This window comes from Episyrphus balteatus, chromosome 1, assembly GCF_945859705.1.
Source record: "Episyrphus balteatus chromosome 1, idEpiBalt1.1, whole genome shotgun sequence".
In the NCBI taxonomy this organism is placed as follows: Eukaryota; Metazoa; Arthropoda; class Insecta; order Diptera; family Syrphidae; genus Episyrphus; species Episyrphus balteatus.
In genome coordinates this window covers 61,075,194-61,101,568 of record NC_079134.1, presented here as the reverse complement: position 1 = coordinate 61,101,568, position 26,375 = coordinate 61,075,194, and the positions used below count along the sequence as shown (strand labels likewise).

Sequence of the window (26,375 nt, the reverse complement as noted above, 5' to 3'; positions counted from 1 at the left end):
TTGCGTACAGAACAGCTCCAAAAGTTGAGGTCATAAGAATTCTCTTGCAACGTGACTTTGACAAAATTCAGAGATATTGTGATGACTGGAAGTTGAAAATCAACTTTCAGAAATCAGAAACGATTCTATTTAGGACCCCCTTGGCTAGGGCCTCAGGGGATACGCGAAGGAACTGGCGGAATACCTCAAGGATCGGTCTTAGGTCCTCTGTTATTTTCTTTGTTTATAAACGACCTTCCTGACGTCATCCGCAACTGTCGAGTACACTTGTACGCTGATGATGTAATGATTTACATATGTCGTACAGTTGGTTTGATGGAAGACTGCATTTTTAGATTAAATGAGGATTTAAGTCACATTCTGACCTGGTCTAATGAAAATTGTTTAAAACTTAATCCTACCAAGTCTATCGCAATGTTATGCTCAAGAGATGATCCCAACCCGTTAGATTTTCCCTCAGTTGTTTTGGATAATGAAATAATTAAGTATGTCAGTCATGTTACTTATCTGGGTTATAAAATAAATAGTAATCTAAGTTGTTGTAAGGCCATTTCTGATACTATTAGAAAAATTTATTGCGGGTTAAGATCTCTGAGATCTTCCTCTGACTTATTGTTACCTGTGATGAAAAAACATCTTATAAAATCGTTGATTATGCCTTACTTTACTTATAACTCTTTAGTTTATCCAATTTTAGATTGCGAGTGTAAGCGAAGATTAAATGTTGCTCTGAATGATTGTATTCGATTTATCTACGGCATACCTAGGTATTCTAGTGTATCACATCTACGTCACATACTTTTTGGGATGAACCTCGACGAGTACCTGAAATTCAGAATAGTGTTAAAACTCCATAATATCATCCACAATAGATGTCCTAACTATCTTAGTGAAAATTTAAATTTTGCCCAATCACAAAGAGGATTGAAACTAATCTTGCCGCGTTTCTCACACACCATAGCTGAACGTTCATTTTACGTGTCTGCAATTCGTTTGTGGAATGCACTCCCAAACGGATTGCAAAGTATTGCCGCGCCTGGGGACTTTAAGGGGAAGTTATTTTTGCACTACTCAAATTCTAATTGAACTGTATTATAAGCATTGTCTCACTTTTTGAGCATTAACTACATATATAAAATGTTGAATTATTTTTGCTCTTTTGAAAACTTACAAATTATTTAATTCTAAAATAGATATTTATTTTTATTTTAACCTTTTGAAGGTTAAGAAATTTTGATTGTTAAATAGGTATAGATGCTCCAAAAGATCCTTATCTTAATGCGTCATTGTAAATTAGATACTAATCGAAAATAAATCGAAATAAACTGGCGGAAGCTGGCGATCGCTGGACCACACGGACATTCACTGCCAAGTAAACGTGTAGTAAAGTACCTTGGCATCTGGCTAGATCAATATCTATATTTCAATAGACATATGGGTGCTGCTCTGGCCAGGGCTAGGGGAGCTTTTGCCCTGACGAAACGGCTGTTTTATAGCAGTCGGCTTGACACCAGGGTTAAGGTGATTTGCTACATGGCCCTCATCCGGCCGATGATTGTCTATGGATGCCCTGTGTGGTTCAACGTTGCTCCATCTCAAATGGAAAAGTTTCGGGTGTTTGAGAGGCAGTGTCTTAGACGTTGCCTTGGTCTGCACAGAACACCCGAATCTGATTACACGCATTACTATTCCAATGAGGTTTTATACAATAGGGCCAACATAAATAGAATTGATAATTGATTGCCTCTTCAAATAGCTACATTTAGTAGATAAGTAGGCTAGTTTTTATGAATTTTTGTGTAGCTTTAAGAGTTTTAAGTTGATGAAAAATAAAAATGAATTGAAGAAAAAAAAAAAAGTCAAACTTGTCACCCAATTATATTTTGGCCTATGCAGAAATCAAGCTAGAACTATAAGAAAGCCATAGATAAAGATAAGTATAAAATTTAAATATATAAGCAATTTTTAGAACATTTTTTCTTAGAGTCCTGAGAATCGAATCGAAACGTCGACAGAAAAGAAAAAGTAAAATCAAAATACGACCTGTAGCCAACGAAGAAGATAACATTCATTAAATAATGAAAGGTCAAGTAAAAAGGAAAAATTTATATTTTTCTTAATCCAATAAGGACCGGTTTGTTCACAGTCGATTATCTTTTAATCAAGGATTATTCCATAGAAAAATCCATGATTAAAAGATAATCGAGTGTGAACAAACCGACCCTAAATTAATTTTTCTATATTTAATTTTTAATTAATACAATCAAAGCTTTTTTTTTAATTTGTTGAAATTATTGAGGTTGTCATTTTAAACAAATTTATGGATTCTGGGGAGGACCAATTATTGCTTAACAGACGGAGTTCAAAGCTACAAAGAACTCCCCAAAACAAATTTACTCCAGGGGTTATATCATCGACAACCCCAAAAAATACTATTGATCTATTGATGTTAAACACATCTAGTACAGGTAAAATACGTATTTAAAAAAAAAAAATTGTTACACTCATGAAACTTGGCAAAAAGTTTGCTTTTGGGATAAGAACCAAGTACAAAAAAAGTCTATAAAAAAAGTTGGGTGGAAGGGTGTTTTTTCACGGATAAGAGGGAGGGAGTGAAGGTCAAAAATATACTGAAAAAAATTCTTTGTCGAACATCATCATATGACACATGTTTTCAAGGTATTTTTTGATGCTGAATCTAATAATATAAAAATAAAGTCAATAAGATTCCTCTAACAAAAAAGTTATTGCTGATTAAAAAAATAAATAAATATAAATAAAATATAACCGAAACCCATGTGAAAAACATGCTACTGTTGTAATCTAAACCTTAATATTAAATATTGTAATCACTGTACTTGTCATTTACTAACTATGAATTTATATGTATACCTTCTTTGACATTAAAACCATTATTCTGAATTACGAAGTCTTGGTGTTCACCTCTACTTATCATTTGGCGACGAGGATTTTTTTCTAAATTTCGAACCACAAATTGTGATAATTCAAGGAAATTATCAAAGGGTAAGATAGAACGATGGACAAAGCAACCTTGGAAGCTATTTTGAAATCACAAAAAGATTGGATGGCACAGATTTTGGAGGCTCAGAAATCATGGATGGAGACAAACACGAGGGGAACAACTGTAGTAAGTTCAGGTATGTCAGTTGTTCCGCCGTTTCCGGCTTACAAAAAAGAAGAAAACTGGAAAACCTACTTGAAGCAGTTGGAGCAACATTTCGAGGCGTGTGGAGTTTCAGAGGATAAACAAAAGCGCGCATTTTTCCTTTCTTGGATTGGAAGTGATAACTTTGAAACTCTTCAGAAGCTCTATGGGGGAGAAGACTTATCTACAAAGTCTTTCAAAGAGCTAACGGAGACGCTTAGTGAGCATCTCATATCCAAAATTCATGTTCTAGCTGCCAGATATCAATTTGGGTTGGGGTCAAAATTCTGCCGGGGTCAAAATTCTTTTGTCAAAATTCTGCTTTCAAAATTCTGCTTTACAAAATTCTGCTTTCAAAATTCTGCTTTTCAAAATTCTGTTTTTCAAAATTCTGTTTTTCAAAATTCTGCTTTTCATAATTCTGTTTTTCAAAATTCTGGAAAAAATTAAAAAAGGGTTTGGAAAATGTTAAAAAGCGCGCGCTTTTTAACATTTTCCAAACCCTTTTTTAATTTTTTTCAAAATTCTGTAAAATCATCTTCATGAAAAATTATCTGCTTATTTGATTACTTACTTTGAATAATTTGTCATTCTTTGAATGCATATTATTTTTTGTTTCATAAATGAATAAATTTGAAAATATTAAGAAAAGGTTTTTAATACTAAACATTTCCGAAAATAATTTAAATTTTTTTAATTTGTCAAATAAAGATGAATATTCAAAAATTTTAATAAGAAAAGGAATATCTTGTATCAAACAACATCGGTTCCAATAAGTTATAGATTTTATTTGAAAGAAAGTCAGTCTATGCATTTTAAACTAAAACACTTAAACAAAAAAATTTAGGAAAGTACCAATGTTGAATTACATTGATGAGGTGTATTTTTCTTTAGTCAGCGCATATGCTATAAAAAAAAAACAGAATTGGCAGAATTTTTTTGTTTAAGTATATTGCTGGCAGAATTTTGAAAAGCAGAATTTTAAAAAGCAGAATTTTGGAAAGCAGAATAGAAAAAAAGCAGAATTTTGAAAAACAGAATTTTCGTTAAAAAAGCAGAATTTTGAAAAGCAGAATTTTGAAGCCAGAATTTTGACCCGATCCCTATCAATTTCACAAAACTTCGATGAAGCCAGGGCAATCATATGCCGATTGGGTTGCTGATCTTCGAGGTGTGGCACGCAACTGTAAGTTTTCTTGTCCAAAAGAAGCGTGTTCAGAATCGTACGTAGATAACATGATTCGTGACATCATTGCTCTCTACATTCCGCATGACACAGTTCGAACGCAAGCTTTACAAAAGATTGATCCAGAGTTAAAAGATGTGTTGGATATAGCCACTGCATACGAGACAACACAAAAAACATTTTCTGCCATCAAAGAGAACAACAATGAGATGGAGGTAAATGTATTAACTTCAAAGGTATGTTCTCAGTCGCGCACACAATCCGAGTCAGCGAGAAAATCTTGGCCCAGCTGTTTTGTTCATCATCAGAGAAGCGATTGTCGTCACAATAAAACTGTTTGCCATAAATGCAAAAAAATTGGGCATATAGCAGCTGTTTGTATGATGAGTGCGAACGATGGTAATGCTAGTACGGTAAATTCAAAACGAAACAAAAAGAATAGGTCAAACAGAAGAGACAAAATAAAATCAAGCTATATATCAATAAAATATTCAGCTTATTCCATTGAACAAATTTATTTTACTGAAGTGGTTACGTCACATGAATGTGCGATGGTGAAAGCTAAATCAAGGCCGTGGATTATGGTGGATGCCGTTGTCAATGGGTGCCCGATGAGATTCCAGGTTGACACGGGGGCATCTTGTTCGCTAGTTGGATTGGAAGGATTCCAGCAATTGGGGCAGCCGAAGTGCTGTTCTACAACCAAGTCTCTCCAAGCATACGGTGGAACACCACTCAGCTTAAAAGGAGAACTGGCTGTGCAGGTGACATACGAAAATTCCACACATAATATGAATTCGCTGGTAGTTGATGTCTCTGGTGCGAACATATTGGGACTAGATTGGTTCAAAGCTTTCAGCTTAAAGGTTCAACACTTTATTTTACAAATTAAATCTAATGATTTTCTTCTCAACAGCATTGAGACGTTATGCAATAAGTACGGCAGACTTTTTTCATCGGGGCTAGGCAAGTGCACATCCTTTCAAGCTCACTTGGAATTGAAGGAGGGTGCAGTGCCAAAGTTTGTACGTCATCGTCAAATTCCCTATGCTCTCTTAGATGAAACGAAAAAAGAACTAGATCGCTTGGTGGCCGAGGGAATTTTGTCCTGGGTTCAGCGCACTCAATGGGCCGCACCGGTGGTGATCGTCGAGAAGGTGAATCCACAAATCGTATGCAATCGTCATCCACTGCCTCGACCACGAGATTTATTTCACAAGCTTCGTGGAGGAAAAGTATTCAGTAAAATCGACCTATCGGAAGCTTACCTTCAGATTGAACTTGACGAATCTTCGAGAGATTATGTGGTGATCAACACACCTTTTGGTCTTTTAAGGTTCAATCGGTTGCCGTACGGCATAAGCAGCGCACCAGGCGAGTTCCAAGGTTTAATGGAACAAATCTTTGCGGATCTACCTGTGGGTATTTATATTGATGATATAGTCATCGCTGGCACATCGCTGGCTGAGAACTATAATGTTCTATGTCTGCAGGGGTTTCCATAAGACATAGAACATTATAGTTCTCAGCCAGCGACATCGGAAGAGGAGCATTTGCAAATCTTGGAAGAAGTTCTAAAGAGATTGGAAGAAAATGGATTTCGATGCAATAAGCGTAAGTGTACGTTCGCAGCAGCAGAACTTGAATACCTGGGGCATACGCTCAATTCGAATGGTATACGTCCCTCCGAAAAACACTTGGACGCTCTTCGTTACCTACCTAGACCAACGAATGTGAAAGAATTGGAAGCAGTTATACTCCAGTCAAAGCGTCATTTGACCTTGCGATGAGGGGCACTGTCTGTTTTTATTTCATGGATCGATGGGGGTATATTTAAAGGCTTAAACCCCATTTCTAACCACCTGATCATTCTTTTTAGCGGAGTTATTCACAAAAATGCATTTTTTGGGATATTTTACTTCTAAGCTAATATCTTTGCTCCAGATTATCGTAGACCAAAAAATAAACATACATTCTCTTTCTTATAATATTTTCTATCGTTGTATATAATTTCATTGTATTTGAGTGAGTAAATATAAAATGGCAACCATTTAAAGTCAAATTCTTGTTGTTAAAAAACACATTTTTGTCATTATTTCGAAAAAAGCTTATATCATGATTGACATTTTTCCAACCTATTTTGTAGCCCTGTTCATGTCCTGCATTTTACAGAAAAAATCAGTTCTTTATCACCAAAGATGGCCGAGCTATTGATAAATGAACGCATGCAAAACCGGTGCGAAAACACCCAAAAATATCGTTTTTTGGGAATAACTCGACTTCAGAATGTCCTACGGCAAAAAATAAAGCAATGAATTGTTCGTTACAATATTTTCTATCAATTTAGAGCACAATCTTTTTGTTGAAACAAATAAAAAATAAGTAATATTAAGTCAAAGTCGTTTTTTTGTTTAGCAAACTCTTGCCTTATTATTTTGCAAACGGTGCGAGTATTGGCTAAGAAAATAAAATATTATTGTAGTCCTTTAAATTATCTACAATTCAAAAAAAAATTTAGCTTTCTACGACCCACGGGAGCCGAGCTATTATAATTTTAAGAAAGCATTAATCCGTACGAAAATTCAAAAAAATTTCCCTTGTTTATGATTCCAATACTAGTTCTCAGTGAGAGGGGTTGTTTTCATTGTTTCTTGTTATAAGAGAATTTGTCTTATGTTTTTTCGTTGGTCATTTGGACCTTTTTTAAAAAATTAATTACTCGGCTCGTGTGGGCCATAGAGAGCTAATTTTTTTTTTTAATTTTAGATAATTTAAAGGACTACAATAATATTTTATTTTCTTAGCCAATACTCGCACCGTTTGCAAAATAATAAGGCAAGAGTTTGCTAAACAAAAAAACGACTTTGACTTAATATTACTTATTTTTTAATTGTTTCAACAAAAAGATTGTGCACTAAATTGATAGAAAATATTGTAACGAACAATTCATTGCTTTATTTTTTGCCGTAGGACATTCTAAAGTCGAGTTATTCCCAAAAAAACGATATTTTTGGGTGTTTTCGCACCGGTTTTGCATGCGTTCATTTATCAATAGCTCGGCCATCTTTGGTGATAAAGAACTGATTTTTTCTGTAAAATGCAGGACATGAACAGGGCTACAAAATAGGTTGGAAAAATGTCAATCATGATATAAGCTTTTTTCGAAATAATGACAAAAATGTGTTTTTTAACAACCAGAATTTGACTTTAAATGGTTGCCATTTTATATTTACTCACTCAAATACAATGAAATTATATACAACGATAGAAAATATTATAAGAAAGAGAATGTATGTTTATTTTTTGGTCTACGATAATCTGGAGCAAAGATATTAGCTTAGAAGTAAAATATCCCAAAAAATGCATTTTTGTGAATAACTCCGCTAAAAAGAATGATCAGGTGGTGAGAAATTGGGTTTAAGCCTTTTAAATATACCCAAATCGATCCATGAAATAAAAACTGACAGTGCCTCTCATCGCAAGGTGAGGCCCTTTTTTCCGACGCTTTGACTGGAGTATTATTGGTAAATTGAATTATTATACCCAATTTATTTCGAACTTTTCGCAGGTGGCAGGTCCATTAAATTCACTTCGTGCCAAAGGGGTTAAATTTGTGTGGTCATTTTGATATTTCCCTCCCCATTATTTTGGCAATAGATGTCTCAAGTTATGGCATTGGCGCAGTCATTTCCCATCGGTTCCCAGATGGTTCGGAGCGGCCGATTGCATTTGCCTCCAAGACCTTGGACTCCCATCAGAAACTCTATAGTCAAATAGAGAAGGAGGTGTTGTCGATTATTTTCGGCGTAAAAAAATTTCATTGTTACCTGTATGGCCGTATCTTCGAGCTGCAGACGGATCACAAGCCTCTAACGGCGATATTCAACCCGAGTAAGCAGATTCCCGAAATGACTATGCGACGTCTTCGTAACTGGGTTTATATATTGATGGCTTACAGATACCAAATAAAGTATCGACCTACAGCGAAACATGCAAACGCAGACGCTTTGTCACGACTTCCAATTGGGCCAGATGTGTCTTTTGACGAACAAGATAATAATTTGCATAAAGTAAACACTTTAATTCTGGAAGATTTAGACACCACTCCAATAAATGCAAAAGTCATTAGAAATCTCACCATGAATGATAAATTATTAAATAAAGTTTATTCGTACATCAAGAAAGGGTGGCCAGTTAAACTGGCGAGCAACGAAAAGGAGCTGAAACCATTTTTCGAACGTAAGTTGGCTCTTTCTTTATTTAATAACGTGATTCTCTTGACTTCAGATTATGATCGTGTCATTATTCCGGAAGCTCTGCAGTCCAGAGCGTTGAAATATATTCATGAAGGTCATTGGGGCTGTTCACGGATGAAGCAGTTAGCAAGGCGGTATATCTGGTTTCCAGATATGGACAAGCAGATCGAAAAATTAGTAGCTAATTGCGTCATATGCCAGACATCAGCATCGAATCCAAAAAAAGATTACGTAAATTGGCAACCAGCAGAAAATCCTTGGGAAAGGATTCATTTGGATTTTGCGGGTCAATTCTTCAATAAAATGTGGCTGATTTGCGTGGATTCTTTTTCCAAGTTTCCATTCGTGGTATCACTTTCGTCGGTGACTTCTGAGTCTACAATAAGAGCTTTACAAATGATTTTCGCCATCGAAGGACTTCCAAAGACGATAGTGACGGACAATGGTACGCAATTTACCGCTCAGGTTTTTGAAGAATTTTGCCACTACCATTCCATACAAGATTGGAGAACAGCACCGTTTCATCCTGCTTCTAACGGCCAGGCCGAAAGGTTCGTGCGAACATTTAAAGAAGCGTTTAAGAACATTTTCGAAGAGGAGAAGAATACTGATGTTGCAGTCAACTTGTTTCTCTCGACATATAGAGCAACACCGAATCCTATTTCACAAAAGTCTCCAGTGGAGCTGTTGCACGGACGACAACATAGGAACCTGCTTTCGTGTTTTCTACCGAGCCAACATAAAATGTCTTTTTCAGGGACAAAGGATTCATAAAATTCTTAAAGATATTTTTAGTGAAAGAGTATTTTTTTGATGGGTTAAGTTGTGTGTGAGGAAGGTATCATAACAGCTGACTTAAATTTTATTAATTTTTAAAACTTGGTGTAAATATTTTGGTTGGAATAAGAATTAAGAATCTATAAAGTGTACAAAATTATCTTGAGTGAAAAGGTGTTTTTTCTTAAGAAATGATGAAATTCGGAATTAGTACCACAAAAGGTAGGAAAAAATTGTTACACCAATGAAAGTTGGTAAAAATGTTTCATTTATAACAGAAACCAAGAACCCGAACAGTCTATACAAATATTTTAGGTTAAAGGGTGTTTTTTTGGGAAATAGGAAAAAATCCGCAATAAGTCCGATAAAATCTATAAATGGTACCCTTACGAAATTCATTAAATATGTTCTCTTTATCATGGGAATTACGAATAATGTAAGTCTATAAATTGTTTTATGTGAAAGGGTGTTTTTTCAGAAGTAAGGAACAAATGGGTATATTTGAAAAAGTGTGTAATACTAGAGTAATATTAGTGGTACCCTATTGAAATTTAGCAATTATGTTACTTTTAAAGCCTAGTACGCAGATCACGCTAAAATTTATCTTTCATACAAATTTCCTCCAAAGATAAATTTTAGCGAGGATTTTTAGCCAGGTAGTACGCAGTTCACGCGCTAAATTCGAATTGTCATCTACTACTTTTGCAAAAAGTCTCCACTCAATTTAGCTCGCGAAATAATGCTCAGCGCATTTTTTCACAGATAAATTTTGGCATTTTTGTGGTTGTTGTTGTTGCTGCAAGGAATAAGAGGCAAAAAAAACCTTGGAATATAATAAAAGAAGAGGAACAAAACAAAATGAGAGCGTAAAAAAGGTATTCTGCAGGTAAAAAAAAAATAAGTATGTAATATTGAATGTAAGCAGGTATAAGTAAATGAAACTGTGATTCAGCCGTTATTTTTAAATTTAAATTTATCTTGGCTTTTAGCGAACGCGTGTAGAGATAAAAATTGTCGAGATAAAATTTAGTTTAGCGCGATCTGCGTACTGGGCTTAAGATAAGAAACAAGAATCTTAGGTGTCTATAAAAATATCATGGTTAGGTTAGGTTAGGTTATATGGGCTGACAGTTGATTTTGTTACCGTCACACTTAGATCAATGTAGATCCCTTGTGATACCCTGAAGTATTGTAACTTCATGAAAAAGTGTTAACCTATGAATGCTATGGTTGTTCCGATAGTTCTTCTTATTCATTAAAGAAGTAACTTCCTAAGAATTTTTTCCTAGTGCGACAGAGTGCTGGGCAGTGACAGAGGAAGTGAACAGTGTTTTCCTGTTCGTCCTCATTACCGCAGCCTCTGCATAGATCATCCGTACTAAGCCCCATTTTCTTTTTGTGGTATCCTAGTAGGTTATGACCCGTTAAGACGCCTATTAGGGATCTTAAGGAAGGCTTACTAAGTAGTAAGATCTTATTTGATTTTTTCTTGCCGAAGTTCGCCCATGGTTTCCTGGTGTGACCGCAGGTTTCTAGGAGGTTCCATCTATCATTGGTTTTTTGAGAAATCTTGTTGACGATGTTTCGCTTTATTTCACATTGTGTAATTCTGATTATGTTTATGGTCTATGAGAGAGGGATCAAGAACTGAGCCCTCCCTTGCAAAGCTCATCCGCTTTTTCGTTGCCGAACACATCACTGTGGCCGGGAATCCAGCAGAGTCTTACATTATGCTGCATACCAAGAACCCTAAGCTCTTTGCGACAGCAAGAAACAAGCTTTGACTTGATTAAGGTGGCAGAAATCGCTTTTATTGCCGCTTGGCTATCAATGAAAAAGGTGATGTCAGCAGGTGATATCGCCATCATGGATATTTGTTTAGCAGCATTTTTCACTGCCAATATCTCGGCTTGGAAGACACTGCTGTGATCGGGGAGCCTGAAGGAACTGGCAAGGTTAAGGTTTTCTGAGTAAAAACCTGCACCAACCCCAGTGTTCATTTTCGAACCATCAGTAAAGATGGCGATAGTCGACTCATTTGAGAAAGGTACACTGTTTTCCCAATCTTGTCTGTTAGGGAAACTGACATTAAAAGACTTGTTGAAGTCTAAGTAAGGGGTCATGTAATCTGTACTTACGTTGTTGCCAACGTAGTAAGAAAGGATCGTTGTTGAAAATTAACTGTCTATTCTCTTATATTATGTAAATATATTTCTGTTATCTTTCTCTCATTAATACTATCATACTTGAATTATATAATCTACATACTTGAATTACATAATCTTTACCAATACATACATAATGGCAATCCTATAAAAGCTCATACTTAAATCATTTTGATGTTCAGTTATTAGAAATATTACTTTATAACATTAGGGGTATTCACGATCCGATGCAACTGGTCTTGTATCATTGCAAAAGTGCAAAAGTGTAAAATCTTGCAACACTACAACAACAAAATATATGGATTGAAATTTTACAATGGTCTTGCACTTTTGCTATACCCTAACCCTATTGCAAAATAAAAATACAATGGTGTAAAATTTTTTTGACAGATGGCAGCTCGCCGTCGCGTGTCACCCATGATGAACAGTTTATCTTTTTTATTCTTATTCTTTTTTATTTTGTTTCTTTTGATGTAATTTGTGAAAATAAATTAACCCGAACACAACAAAGAATGAAATTATAAAAAAATTGAAAAAAAGAAGAAGCATCGGTGGAAAGACAACTCCGTAAAAAAAAAGAGTGAAGCTGATATAATTCATATCATGGATTCCATTCAATATTTACTATAGATAAGAAGAGGTGCGTTCACGATCTATTGCAAAAAAATAAAATTTTACACTTTTACTAGACCTGTTGCACCAGATCGTGAATACCCCTATTATCTTTTTTCTTAATTAAAGTTCTCGTCGAATTTAACTCGGTTGTGTTATTTTCTCGGACATTTTTCTACATGGTGCCGAAACCGGGGAAATTCAATCGGTTAAAATCAAATTAAAAGAATAAAGGTCGTGTTTCGTATCGTGATATCGTGACTCATAAACGAAAACATGGAGCTATCAACACGCGCTGCTTATAGGGGTCAGGTGACCAAAATTGTGAAATGAAACTCTGAAAAGCATCGAATACCAAGACCATGCGATAAATGCTCTTTCACGACTAAATGCAAGGTTAGAAAGACTGCATAATAAAACACAGGTGCCTGCTTCCGCCATCGCTGACATTTCAGCTAACACAAGGTAAACGAGCACTGGGTGCAAGCTCCCAAAACTCCCTCTTAAACGCTTTGACGGGAGCTATAGCGACTGGTTGCCCTTTTGGGAGCTATTTCGCAGTACAGTTCATGAAAATGCAAATTTATCTGCTCCAGAAAAGTTCAACTACCTCGATTCAGTGCTAACCGGTGACGCTAAGAAATCTATATCAGGGTTCACACCATCAGAAATGTGCTACGAAGCAGCTATTGGTCTTCTGCAAGAACGATATGGAAGTCCCGAAAAACTCATCGACAATCATATACAGCAGCTAGTAATTCTTTCATCAGTTCGTGACCGTAACGATACCTCTGGGTTACGAAATATGGAACTGTTGTAACTTGCACACGATCGCTAACGGCATTACAAGTGCCAACAAATCATTATTACGTCATGCTCAGATCCATTTTACTTCGATGCTTGCCAACAGAACTTCGCATTGAATACCACAGACAAGATGAGAGCTCCACAAATACAGAAGAAGCCCTTGAAAATATGAGTGACAGCGCCTCTAATCTTTCACAAATTGGTGGTGGTGAAGTCAAAGACATCTTACGATTCTTAAAGCGAGAAATTGAATCTCTAGAGAAAAGTGGTGTTACACATACCAGTTCAAAGATTAAAACCGTTGCCCAATCTACAGCTTCTAGTTTAGTGACCGTAAGTGCAACCGAATCAGCATGCATTTTTTGCAAGTCTAATAAGCATAAAACAAAAGACTGCGATAGCAATATACCGATTGCAGACAAGAGACAAATTTTGCGTAGCAGCAGCAGGTGTTTTCGTTGTGCTAAACTTGGACATTCGTCTAAGAAGTGTAGAAGCGGTAAATTTCTCTTGTGTAACAAGTGCAAAGGTAAACATATGTCGTCATTGTGTGATCCAAATTAAAAAAATACCACTCGAGAGAGTGTTAGCATTAATCAAAACGGTACTTTGAATTTGTGTGCACATAACATGACAGAAAATGTTTTTTTTTGAAAACAATAAGATGTGTTGTTGCTTCAACTACAAAAAAAATATGTATTCGCGCTATAATAGACGGTGGCAGCCAACACACATATATTCGCGAAAGTATTGCAAATAAATTAAATTTAAAATCAATCGGTACTGTAAACTTGTCTGTTATTCCATTTGGGTGTAACGAAGCAAAGCCTTTGGAGAAATTTAACAAAGTAAAAATTAATTTAATAAATTTATTGAATCGCGATATGCAAGTCACTCTGGAAGCAGTTGTAGTACCTGAGATCTGCGTGGATGTGCTGACCGTTCCAGAAGCAGATTGCCCACTTTTTGAAGGCATTCCCCAGCAAACGTAGAACTACAGAAAAAACCGGCGAAATATGTACGTAAAAGAAGTACTTCTTTTCCACTGAAAAAAGATAGGAGCTCGGGAAAAAACTCAGTTATATACTTTCTGTATATAAGAATACGTGAAGCATCTATCTCTTTCTTGCATGTAAGATGAAATGAATTTCCCCTCCATTAAAAGTACAGACAAATGTACTTCAAAACTACATCAGCGAAGCACATCTGGAAGTGCTTCTGATGTACATCTTCCAGTACTTTTTTAGCTACAGAAAAACCACTGAAACTCCATATCTAGAAGTACGTAATTAAGTGGGGAAATTTGTACGTAAGAGAAGTAGTTTGTTCCTAGTAAATCTAAACCTTTTGAAACTACAAATGAAATTACAAATAAACTCTGAAGTTAAAACTTTGGTTAGAGATTTAGATTTATTCAGTCGAATTGTATATAAAAACATGAACGTTTTGTGTGACACTTTACTTCAGACTTCTATGAGGAATGTTGGCGTTGAATTTCTCTTAAATCTTACATCTACGTCAGGAATTTTGGAAATTCTTTATCACTAAACGAAGGAGAGTCGCTTCATGCACACAACTGTTGAGGGGAACAAAATGCTTTCATCGCAATGTATTTGTAATACGAACTTGCACATCTTGATTGCCACTCGAACGGACTGCATCCAATAGTGTGGCGGGCAAGGAGTCTCTGACGTCATTTTTATACTCGACATAGAATTGTTGAATGTTGTTTGGATTAGAGCGAACACATCAACAAGTGGTCGGAGGGTGCAGACCTGAGAAAAAAAAATATTACCATCAGCTTCACAAAGAGCAGAAGGGAATCTCTTTAACTTACACTACAAGTCTGTGGATCACACTCAGGTATTGTAGTCTCTACTAAACATAAGATTCGTTTCACTCGTTCTGGATGGCGTGGAGGAAAATTTCGAACTGTAAACTCAGTCATTGATGTCTGGAATTGATCTCCACTAGAAGACAGAAAAATCAACAATTATATAATTTATTTATTTTAAAATAAGCATACCTATATTTTCCAAATACATGGGTGGTGGTTTTTGTATCATTTTTTTTTATTTTAATTTTTCTAAATGCACAAGGCTGAGGTTGTGCATTTTGATGATGGAAAGAAATGGTGGTGGAATTTTTGTGGCGTGCCAAAGAATTTGTGCTACTACACATTGTGTATTGAAAATAATTTTCACAAATAACACTGATTAAGACGATATTTATTTTTTCAAATTAAATTGTTTTATTTTGGAGCACAGAAATGTTTTTTTTTTTGCTTAGCTAATGTTGCTGTGGCTATCAAGGTTTCACTAGAAATGCAGGAAAATGGCGAGCCGCCATTACAAAAGAGAGAAAACCTTGACCATTGCATACATCGCACTCTTTTCCTCCCATTTACCAAAGAGTTTATTTTTTTCAGGAGAAACAAAACTACAATATTTTGAGGGGAGAGGTTTCGGTAAATAAGGAAACACATACATCTACAAAGTAAAGACTTTGTTGGTGGTTGTAATTTCCCCTAAACTACTGAGGTTTGGTTTGCAGGGTCAGTTGTCAGATGTTCCAAGTAACAATATACAAACAGAAGATGGACTAAGTCTACTTATTGGATCCGATTTTTATTGGAATATTGTGACAGGAAAACAACGCAGACTAACTAAAAGACTGCGAGCTGTTGAAACCGTCTTTGGTTGGACGTTACAAGGCCTTCACGTTGCTGTAAGTGATAAAATTGATTCATTTAATAAAAGTTCTTGTTTCTCTTCCAGATGTCTACTTAATCTGACATCAGTGGAATCAAATGATCTCACACAGCTCTGGTCTTTAGAAGCAATCGGTATAAGAAACAACGAAGATGAGAACAATTTTCTCACAGAAAATCTTATCGACAAGTGCATAAAGAGATAAGGCTCTCGTTACATAGCAAGGCTGCCATGGAAAAGTTACGATTCGGTTTTGCAAGATAACAAGGGTCATGCCATGCAGCGTTTGATGAATCTTATCCATCGACTCTCCAGAGATCCAGCGAAGCTTTTAAGCTACGATGAAGCTATCAGAAAACTTATCACTGATGGAGTAGCTGAATCAGTGTCATCTGCGTTAAATGGAAGTTGTCATCAACCTCGAGTTTTCTACCTTCCGCATCAGCCAGTGTACAAAGAAGAAGGCACCACAAAGCTTCGCGTGGTTTTCGACGCGTCGGCTCACATCAACGGAACTGGTTCTCTCAACGATCATCTTTGGACAGGTGCAAACTTGCTGCCGGACGTTTTGAAGGTTTTACTTAACTTTCGATTGGGCCTCCATGGCATTGTGGCAGACATCGAAAAGGCTTTTCTCCAAATAAGCTTATGCCAGGAGGACCGTGATAGCCATCGGTTCATCTGGTTTGGTAGCAAATTGACGTCTCCTAGTGATAGACCAAAGTTTACCATCTACCGGATGACTAGAGTGACGTTTGGTGTAAACTGTAGCCCGTTTCTGCTTTGTGCAACGATCAAGTACCATCTACAGCTTGAACAAAAAGATTTTCCAACAACGTGCGCCACACTTTTGAACAGCATATACATGGATGATCTTGTGATCAGTACTGACTTTGAGCAAGAAGGCAAGAAGGCAAAGTGTGCTCTGAAGCCGTTGACATCTTAAACCGAGCTTCAATGAATCTGCATAAATGGAACTCAAACAGTCAGGTGATTCGAGATGCAATGAAGGTTGGAAACGCGCCAGCTGTGCAAAAGGTGTTGGGTCTCTCTTGGTTTACCTACAGTGATGAATTATCCGTTTCAATGGAATCTGTCCTAAGTCTCATTGAATCAAAATCAACAAAAGGGTCCAAGCGCAATGTGCTTCAAATTATTGCGAGGATATTCGATCCAATAGGTATTTTTGGTCCTTCAATTGTAAAATTAAAAATTCTTTTCCAGAAACTTTGGAAACAAAAGCTACAATGGGACGAAATTTTGACCGGAGACCTACTTAATGAATGGAACGATTCCGCAAAGGCTATTCTAGAGCTCAAAGATATGGCGTTTTCGAGAGCTGCCATCTCTATTCCATTGAATGAAGGAACTTTCCAGATGCATATATTTGCAGATGCCAGTACAAAGGCATATGGTTCAGTGGCATTTGTTTTTGTGTGCCAAAAATCGTGTCGCCCCCTTAAAGATGGATGGTTCCAACGAGTAGACGCTACCAAAACTCGAGCTTACAGCCGCACTTGTAGCTGCACGTCTTCATTCCTTCCTGAAAGGATGTCTTAAGCTTTCTTCCGCTGAATATTTTCTCTGGACGGATTCAAAGATTACACTGAGCTGGATCCAAGGAGATGTAAAGCGCTGGCCGTACGTCCAAAATAGAGTGGATGAAATTCGTCGAATTACTGAAATATCGCAATGGGCTCACTGTAGCGGAAAGGACAACCCAGCTGATCTGGTCACCCGAGGTGTAAGCGGTGGCATTCTCCAAAAGTCTGAATTGTGGGTTCATGGTCCCAACTGGCTTGAAAACAGTGACGACAGTTGGTTACATGATGAAGTCCAAGCTCCTGAAGTTCAAGCTCCTGCAGTCAGTACGATGTTGCTTACTCAATCCTCACCAGAACCCATCAGGCGACCACTCTTGTTGTATAACCACTACAGTAGCTGGACTCGTCTGACAAGAGTTACTGCATTTGTCTTCCGAGCTATACGAGCGTTTGAAAGAAAGATGAAACCAGCTAAAGTTCTACCAATTGACGATGTACCCCCTTTATGTGCAGTAGAAATCCAACAAGCTGAAAATCATTGGTTGAGGTATGTACAAAGTCAGTATTTTACTAACGAAATCAGTCTCTTGCAGAAAGGAAAACCTGTGTTGAAGTCGTCGCCGATTTTGGAGCTGTCACCTTTCTTAGACAACAACAATATAATGAGGTTGGGAGGCCTCCAAGCACTAGATGAACCAATGGATGTAAAACACCCAATTGTTCTCCCATCACACTCCTATCTCCTCAATCTTATAATTGACATAATCGTCACGGACGTTCTTTGCATGCAGGCGTTAATACTGTCCTAACGAAACTCCGAAAACGTTTTTGGATTGTCAAAGGACGCCAGGCCATCAACAGACGGATGAAAAAATGCGTAGTATGTCAAAAGCTTTGGGGTCCACCTGCATCCCAGCCTTTTGCCCCACTACCAATCGAAAGAATATCGCTATCAAGACCATTCGACAATGTGGGAGTCGATTTTGCTGGCCCGCTCTACTGCTATGATGATAACTCGAATGGGGCCAAGGTCTACATCGCAATTTTTACATGCTCTGCCGTACGCGCTGTACACCTTGAAATAACGAGAGGTTTATCTACTGACAACTTTTTGATGGCTCTCCGGCGTTTCATCGGGAGACGTGGTATACCATCGACGATTCTTTCCGACAATGCTCGAACGTTCAGAAGAGCTGCACTGGAGTTACGTAGCCCTGACTGTTTCTGGGATGAAGAAATCATTCAAGGGTTTCTTTCAAGAAGGAAGATACAATGGCAGTTCATAGTGGAACGTGCCCCATGGTGGGGTGGGTTCTGGGAGAGGCTCATTCGGACTATGAAGAACCTGATGAAAGTCACAATCGGTAAGGCAAAACTTAATTTTGAACAACTTAGAACAATTGTTATAGAAACCGAAGAAGTTATGAACAACCGGCCACTAACATATATAAGCGCCGATCCATTGGACTTGTCACCACTGACGCCAGCCGATTTTTTAATTGAATCCCGAGGATGGAGTTCGGAAACACCGATGAAAGACCCTGACGCAGACCTACTTCGAAATGTCTGGAAGAGCCGGATGAAGTACAAAACAAAGTTGAGAAAAAGATGGCAATCGCAGTATCTCCAACTTCTTCGGTCTTTCCATAACTTGCCCAAAAATGGATCTACACAACAATTGAAAGCTGGAGACGTTGTTATTCTCTTCGACCAAGCAACCCCAAGAATCAACTGGAAGATGGCCATCGTAGAGCAAGCATATGAAGGAAGAGACTTGAAGGTCAGGTCTTGCCAAATTCGATTATCTGATGGGAAGCAGCTTCGACGTCCTATCCAGTTGCTTTATCCACTAGAAGTTCAGCCTGGCCCGCCCCCCGAGGATGTTGAAAATTAACTGTCTATTCTCTTATATTATGTAAATATATTTCTGTTTTCTTTCTCTCATTAATACTATCATACTTGAATTATATAATCTACATACTTGAATTACATAATCTTTACCAATACATACATAATGGCAATCCTATAAAAGCTCATACTTAAATCATTTTGATGTTCAGTTATTAGAATTATAACTTTATAACATTATCTTTTTTCTTAATTAAAGTTCTCGTCGAATTTAACTCGGTTGTTTTATTTTCTCGGACATTTTTCTACAATCGTAGTATGGCCGTTTTGACTAGTATTCCAAATGTTGGTTTGACTGAGTCGTAGCTGCTAATTCTTGTACAAATAGATCTAAGGGAGTGAGATTAAGGATTGCTTCCAGACCTGCGGTTGGAGTGGACCTCATCACCCCCGTAGTGCTAATGCATGCTGCTCTTTGTACTTTGGTTAGGGTCTTCAAGTTCGTGGATTTCTCCAGAGCTTGCCACTAGACTAAGCTGCCATAAGTCAGAATGGGTCTGACAATGACGGTATACATCCACATGATTATTTTGGGATTTGGTCCCCAGTTTCTGCCAAGAATTCTATTACATGAGTAAAGTGCAAACGTGGCTTTCTTATATCTTTCTTGAATGTTTGGACCCCAGTTAAGTTTCTTATCCAAGATCACTCCGAGATATTTCGCTTTATCCGAAATCTTAAGTGGGGTGCCATCAATTTTTGGCACTGCAAAAGGAGGAATTTTCCTTCTGTTTGTGAAAAGTACCAGTTCTGTTTTAAGGGGGTTTACTTTAAGGCCGCATCTCCTGGTCCAGTTACTGACCTTGGATAATGTGCTTTCTAATTGTTCGCTTACAGTGGTTAGGTATTTACCTGTCGCTAGAAGAGCTAGATCGTCTGCGTAGGCTATAAAGACAACTTTGACTTCACGCCATGTTTTAGGGACATATCCCAATTGTAGGCTATTTTGGAATATTGTGATCAGGTATGGAATAATGAATTCACTACTTTTTTGCAGCATCAAGGGGAAGACGCCATCTAGGCCTGGAGATTTATAAGGACAGAAGGAGTTGATGGCCCAGATCAACTTTTCTTTCGTAATAATTTCTCTAGGAATTTCACATATTGAGTGCAAAGAGTTTGTAGAATCATTTTTCAATTCAGAGTTACAACCTGGGAAATGGGCTTCCACCAGGAGTTTTAGACTGTCTTGACAGGATTCTGTCCATCGATTATCAGGCCCTTTTAGGGACCCTATAGAAGTATTCGTTTTGGAGAGTATTCTCCTTAGTCTCGCCGAATGGTTAGTACATTCGATAGTGCTACAGAAGTTTCTCCAAGAGCTACGTTTGGCTCGTTGAGTTTCTGTCTTGAACTTTCTCTGACTTTTTTTGTAAGATTCTCAGTCACTTTCTGCTCTAGTGCGTTTAGCACGGTTGAACAGTTTTCTTGTTTCTTTTCTTATGCTAGTGAGCTCAACAGTCCACCAGGGTGGTTTGTTGTTTTTCTTCGCCGCGGTAATGAGAGGACAGCTTTTGTCCAATGCATCGCGTAGAATTCCTGTGAATTCCTCTGTCAGTTTATCAAGACCATTTGTGTTTAGGTTATTGTCAATGTTTAAGTGACTAATGTTTTTTACTATTTCCCTATTGAAGACATGCCAATCGGTACGCCTATTATTCCTAAATGGCTTAATGTGCCGGGCAGCATCAGGGACATACAATTCTATTAGCCGATGGTCGGAAAAAGAGATTTCATCTAAAACCTTCCATTGTTCTAATTGGCAAGTAACTGAATTACTCGTCAAGGTAATATCAAGAACTTCTTCCCGTGTTTTTGTAACAAAGGTAGGGGTTTTGCCTCTATTAGCTACGAGCAAGTTTTTTTCGATAATAAATTCAAAAAGGGACTCGGCCCTGGTGTTAGTATCAGTGCTTCCCCATTGCACATGGTGTGAGTTAGAATCACAACCTAAAATAATATCAAATTTATTCTTACTTGCAAAAGATACCAACGTTTCAGTGATATCTGCTGGTGGTCCTTCTGTACCGTCATACGTCATGTAAGTGGACGAGAGGATGAGCATTGGGAGCCCATCGCGCTCCAATTTTACCGTAGTCTGGTCAATGTTGCTGTAAGTAGTTAGAAGAAAAAGATTAAACTGTTTCTTAGCTACTATGCATGTTCTAGGGTTACTATTTTGACTGTCAAGATTTGACTTGTACAGCAGTAGTTCTTTAGAGTGTAGACCCTTACAACCCAGGGTTCCTGTATCAGGGCTACGTTGTATTGTATACTCTCCATAAGGTAGACAAGGTTAGCGGTTCCGGATTTACTATGATGAAGATTGATTTGTAAGATTTTCAATTCATTTATATAATAAAGTTTAAGTTCATCGCTTTACTAACCTGTTTTCTATCGTTGCGAATCAACCTAAGTTTGCACCTAGTGATTCCAACGCGTACCTTGAAGTCAGCCTTCCTCAGGAGTTTTAAAGATTTGTGACTCAATCTCACCACCACTTCGGTGCCATCATTCGTTCTTTCACACTTGACCTATTCCCATTCTCTGCTCAAGAGATCACTATTCAGAGATAGGATGTACCTCTCAAGCCGTTCGCTGGGAAGGGTCGGGCCTTTGACCAACAGCCTTCCAAGAGGTCTGTTGAGATCTTTTATCTCCTTTACGTCGATGAGACGCAATTCGGCGCCTTGCCATGGAGCTGATGTTTTCTGTAAGAACTCCCGAAGCTATTCGAGAGTCACGTCATTCTCACAGCACATCACCTTGAAACCATGGACAGTCTTAAGGTTACCGAAGAGTGAAACCGTCCAGCTCTTGACGATAGCTTCATTGACTTGCTCCAGGATTCTTAGTTCAAGGAGATGCCATTCGTCTTCAGTCAGTTTGCGTGTAGGCTTACCATAGTCAGCTATGGCGACATGGTGACCTTTTACGCTATCCTGAGAGGTTCTACACTTCTTCTTTGTCTTGTTAGGCGAAGAGCTGGTAGGTGAATTAGCGTCGTTCCTAGCTCTTTTGGAGGTGCTAGGTGTGCTCTCAATTCCCTGTTCTGCCACTGCACGCAAACGCTGTTGTGATTTTTCCAGTGCTACTCGCTCTTTTGCCGTGAGGGACTCGGAGTCCTTTTGGCAAAGCGACGGACAATCTTCTCAGCGTTTCGATTCTGACGGCGACGAATCTCGCTTTCATCGATCGGTCTAGCCCTGGTCTTTTTGTGTATGACCGTAGCTAGGCTCTGGAACGTCGAATTGATCGATTGGTTGGCGGGTTCGGGTTCGGGTTCGGTATTAGTGTTTCGGTTATCCTGTGGGCTACGGCCCACCAAGTTAGCTTCACACCCCGCTTTGCCCTTTCCCTCGACAGTATTGTCTAACTCACCAACTTGACCAGTCGTACCACCAGGCGGTAGGACTGATTCGGCAGATGAAAGGCTAGGCACAACGACGTGTGTCCGCGTGATCAGATCCGTTTAAAAAAATATCATGGTTAAAAGGGTGTTTTTTTGAGTGAAAACAAAAATGATTTTGGGATAGAAAGCAAGAATAAAGAGTTTTCATAAAAAAAAAATTTGGTGAAAGGGTGTTTTTTTCGAAAAGACAGTAAAATCTGCAATTGGTCCCAAAAAGCCAATGATTCGCGTAAAACGTGTAAGAACTTATCTATATAAATGTTTAATTTGTCATTAAAACCATAAATAAAAAGAATTACTAAAGGATCACAAAGTGCTTTTCTATATAATAACATGGACTTGCTGCTTACTGCCGGAAACTAATTTTCTGCGAATTCAAAATTCTACCCCCTGCTAAATTCAATGATTTTTTTAAATATATTTTCCCACCGCTAGGGCTCGCGCATTGCAATGCAAAAATGTATGTTTTCTTGCATTGTATTAAAAAAATGTTTCACTTCAGAGTTGGTACTATTAAAGAATTCTATAAAATATATTAAGGAAGTAAACTAAAGTTTTAAACTGAAAAATAATAATTAAAAAACATTTTTACTCCGTAAGCCCTCCTATCGTTTGTTTTTTAGGCTCATTTTTTTCAGGTTTCAATTGCAATAAGGAATAACTAATGGAGGCTTTTTAGAGAAGAATAAATGCATAAATTAATAATAAAAAAAAAAAAACAAAATGCAAGTATGTGTTTTATAAGCCAATTAGTTTTTTTGTTTTTTTTTTTCAATTTTCAAAGCGAATGCGTGACCGCGACCCTTAGCGGTCATTTGAAAAATTAAAAAAAAAATCTTTTTATACTTTTTTGGACCCACTGCAACTTTTGCGGGGGGTATGTTTTTTTTTTATTTTTCAATTTAATTTTTTCACCATTCAATATCGCTCCGGCCCAATGGGCAGGATTCACAGTCAGCAACAGTGTATAATTGTTATTTTAATGATTCTTACACATAATAATAAATTAAAGGAGACTGGGCACTTTTGTATGGGACGTGGCCCATTGGTGTAACACATTGAGATATACCTACATCAAACGAAAGGTCTCGATACGTGTGTTATTTTTGTATATGGGCAAAAGTATATGGGCAAAAGTCTGTATCTCGTGCAGGGAAAGTGCAGTGATGCATTTTATGTTCACAAATGTATGTAATAAAATTCATAAAAGTGTACATTTTGACTATATGCTCGATTAACTTGATTCAAAAACATTACAATAATGGTGTTGGAAGCCCAATTTGGTTATTCCATCACCAGTTTTCAACCATGACGCAATGCATTTTTCGGTTATTAGAACACTTTTGTATGGGACGTGGCCAATTGGTGTAACACATTGATACATACATCAGATGAAGATCTCAATGAGAGTATTATTTCTTTGTATGGACAAAAGACTCTATCTCGTGCAGGGAAAGTGCAGTAGTGCACTTTATACTCAAAAATAATGTAACACATTAAGACATACAAGAAATGAGTACTGATTAGCGCATTATTTCTTTGAATGGACACAAAATTCTATCTCGTGGAAGGTGCAGTGGTGAATTTAATATGTTTTACATTTTATATATGAAATATAATAGATAGTTTGAGATGCATTTTTGAAAAGTTAGTCATATTTAAATTATTTTAAAACCAACAAACATTTTTTGTTATTGCATTTCATAAATCCATAAAAACCGATAATTTTGTTTTTTTTTGAAAATGAAAGCGTTTGATGGATTAGTCCTAGAACACCGTTATTTTAATGTTTTTGAATCAAGTTAATCGAGAATCTAGTCAAAATGTATACTTTTCTGAATTTTATTATACATAAATTTTTTAACATAAAATGCTCCACTGCACTTTCCCTGCAAGAGGTACAGACTTTTGTCGATAACATAAAATGCTCCACTGCACTTTCCCTGCAAGAGGTACAGACTTTTGTCGATATAAAAAAATAATACACTCATCGTCTGATGTATGTACATCAGACGATGAGTGTATTATTGTATGTACATCAGACGATGAGTGTATTATTTTTTTATATCGACCAGGGCCCTCATTCTCAGGGGGACCCTGAAGGAACGAAGATTTCTCTCACACATTAATTCTCAAAACATTTTTGTCGGGCAGACCATCTACCAAAAAATGTTAGTTTTTATATGTCAACCAAATAAAGCTTTTTCTATACCTATACCAACATAACCCATATGATTTCAAGATAGTTTTCAACGATGACTCCAACAAAACCCACAAACAAATCAATTTGACCATCCCTGAAAAGTAATGTACCTTATTCATGTTGATCTGACACAAACCAAACCAGGAAAATTAATACTTGCGGACATGAGATTTTTTAGATTTTTGACTAAGTTATAGAGATAGAAACCAAAAAATTAGCCTATTAGCACTAATTACAAGATTGTACCAAGATGTTTTTTAGTGCATATCCCAAAATTTCCCCTTTTCTCAAAAAATACCATTTTGTCATAGATATGAATGTTTTTTGCATTGCATTTTTTTTTATTTTTAATGATAATGGATATAAAAACCTTCATGCAAAATTTGGTTCCGCTAACTTTTAAGGGTTTTTCTGTAGTAAGCAACTGTTATAGTAATACGGGTTGACACATGAAAAAAAGGTATAACTTTTTTCAGAGACGTCAGATTACCTTGATTTTAGATTTTTTGGAATCAGCATTAAAAAATACTTTGATATCATGTATCATATATGTTTATAATACTGTAACGATGAATTACTGAACTACTTTTAAGATAAAAGTCTGAAAGGTAGAAATGTGAACGGACCTTTAGTAATTAAGAAAAATATCTCACTGAACACATCTAAAAATATCCCACTAGACTGGAAGTATGAAGTGCCCCTTCCTGGAAAGGAAGTTTCGAGAGGCAGGGACGAGAGCCTTCGAGGACGTTCTCGAGTCTCGAGATTCCGGTATAAAAGGGCAACGTAGACACCGACCGGGGACAGTTTAATCTTGAAAGTGAAAGAGTACAGTACAAAGTGAAATAAAGTGTTGCGAATTGTTAGTAGTAAATAAAGTGATTTAAAAGTGTGTTTGTTTGAGCGAATAATAAAAGTAAATTGAGTTGAAATAAAGTGTGTTCTTATTTGAACGGAAATATAAGTGGAAATTAAATAAGTTTTATTGTGAACCCGGAATAAAACATTACATTGGTGTCAGAAAAGTGGAATAAAACTTATTTATTTGTACGAATCAGATAATTTCGCGAATAAAATAAAAAGTGCGCGTGTGTTTTAACAATAAACAAAGTGTAAAACATTTTGAAATAAGTAAAAGTGCTCGCGTTTTGAAAAGTTAAAATGGGTAAAACACTAAATCAGTTAAGTTTGACTGAGTTGAAGGCGGAATTAACTAAGCGAGGTCTTCCTACTGCTGGATCGAAAAATGACCTCATTATTCGCCTGCAGGATTATTTAACCCAGAAGAACGAAAATTTGGATACATTTCAATTCGAAATTGAAATGACAGAAGAACAAGTAAGTAATACTTCCGATATGTCGTCCATGATGGCTGTTCTCCTTGCCAAATTGGAAGAACAACGTAATGAACAGAAGGATGAACAGAAAAATCTTCTCGAAAAATTAGATGAACAGAAAAACATCATCCAAGGTAAGCTTGACGCGATTGAGAACAAGTTCGTTGCTCTTGATGCTTCCATCAAATGCGTTGAAAAGCAATCTCAAGAAAAGTTCGAGAAAGTTGAAGAAAAACTCGAAAAAGTAGAAGGAAAGTTCGAGAAAGTGGATGACAAATTTGAAAAAATGGA

The 26,375-nt window shown here is 37.0% G+C and overlaps 4 protein-coding genes across 4 annotated transcripts; all 4 read left to right on the top strand.

Moving 5' to 3' along the window:
* Positions 1-4,291: 4,291 nt before the first annotated feature.
* LOC129905101 (uncharacterized protein K02A2.6-like) lies at positions 4,292-5,857 on the top strand. Its single transcript, XM_055980486.1, has one exon. It carries the CDS (start codon positions 4,292-4,294, stop codon positions 5,855-5,857), a length of 1,566 nt encoding a protein of 521 aa, XP_055836461.1.
* A 2,403-nt stretch (positions 5,858-8,260) lies between these two features.
* On the top strand, positions 8,261-13,533 carry LOC129905093 (uncharacterized). Its single transcript, XM_055980473.1, has 4 exons — positions 8,261-8,591; positions 8,640-9,053; positions 12,783-12,978; positions 13,044-13,533. The coding sequence occupies exons 1-4, from the start codon at positions 8,261-8,263 to the stop codon at positions 13,531-13,533; spliced, it is 1,431 nt and encodes a 476-aa protein (XP_055836448.1).
* Positions 13,534-15,957: 2,424 nt separating this feature from the next.
* LOC129905083 (uncharacterized) lies at positions 15,958-16,626 on the top strand. The gene has a single exon (XM_055980461.1). It carries the CDS (start codon positions 15,958-15,960, stop codon positions 16,624-16,626), a length of 669 nt encoding a protein of 222 aa, XP_055836436.1.
* Positions 16,627-16,637: 11 nt separating this feature from the next.
* LOC129921571 (uncharacterized) lies at positions 16,638-18,033 on the top strand. The gene is made up of 3 exons (XM_055980450.1): positions 16,638-16,691; positions 16,905-17,233; positions 17,388-18,033. The coding sequence occupies exons 1-3, from the start codon at positions 16,638-16,640 to the stop codon at positions 18,031-18,033; spliced, it is 1,029 nt and encodes a 342-aa protein (XP_055836425.1).
* Positions 18,034-26,375: the final 8,342 nt, after the last annotated feature.

Bases quoted from the DNA above. Each gene is read 5' to 3' on its own strand.
- LOC129905101 (XM_055980486.1), top strand. From the start codon at position 4,292: ATGAAGCCAGGGCAATCATATGCCGATTGGGTTGCTGATCTTCGAGGT.
- LOC129905093 (XM_055980473.1), top strand. From the start codon at position 8,261: ATGACTATGCGACGTCTTCGTAACTGGGTTTATATATTGATGGCTTAC. The intron at 8,592-8,639 runs GTAAGTTGGCTC...TCTTGACTTCAG, and splicing joins GCTGAAACCATTTTTCGAAC to ATTATGATCGTGTCATTATT. The intron at 9,054-12,782 runs GTACGCAATTTA...ACCTCGATTCAG, and splicing joins GACGATAGTGACGGACAATG to TGCTAACCGGTGACGCTAAG.
- LOC129921571 (XM_055980450.1), top strand. From the start codon at position 16,638: ATGAATCTGCATAAATGGAACTCAAACAGTCAGGTGATTCGAGATGCA. The intron at 16,692-16,904 runs GTTGGAAACGCG...ATTCTTTTCCAG, and splicing joins TGATTCGAGATGCAATGAAG to AAACTTTGGAAACAAAAGCT. The intron at 17,234-17,387 runs GTCTTAAGCTTT...GGCTCACTGTAG, and splicing joins TCATTCCTTCCTGAAAGGAT to CGGAAAGGACAACCCAGCTG.
- LOC129905083 (XM_055980461.1), top strand. From the start codon at position 15,958: ATGCAGCGTTTGATGAATCTTATCCATCGACTCTCCAGAGATCCAGCG.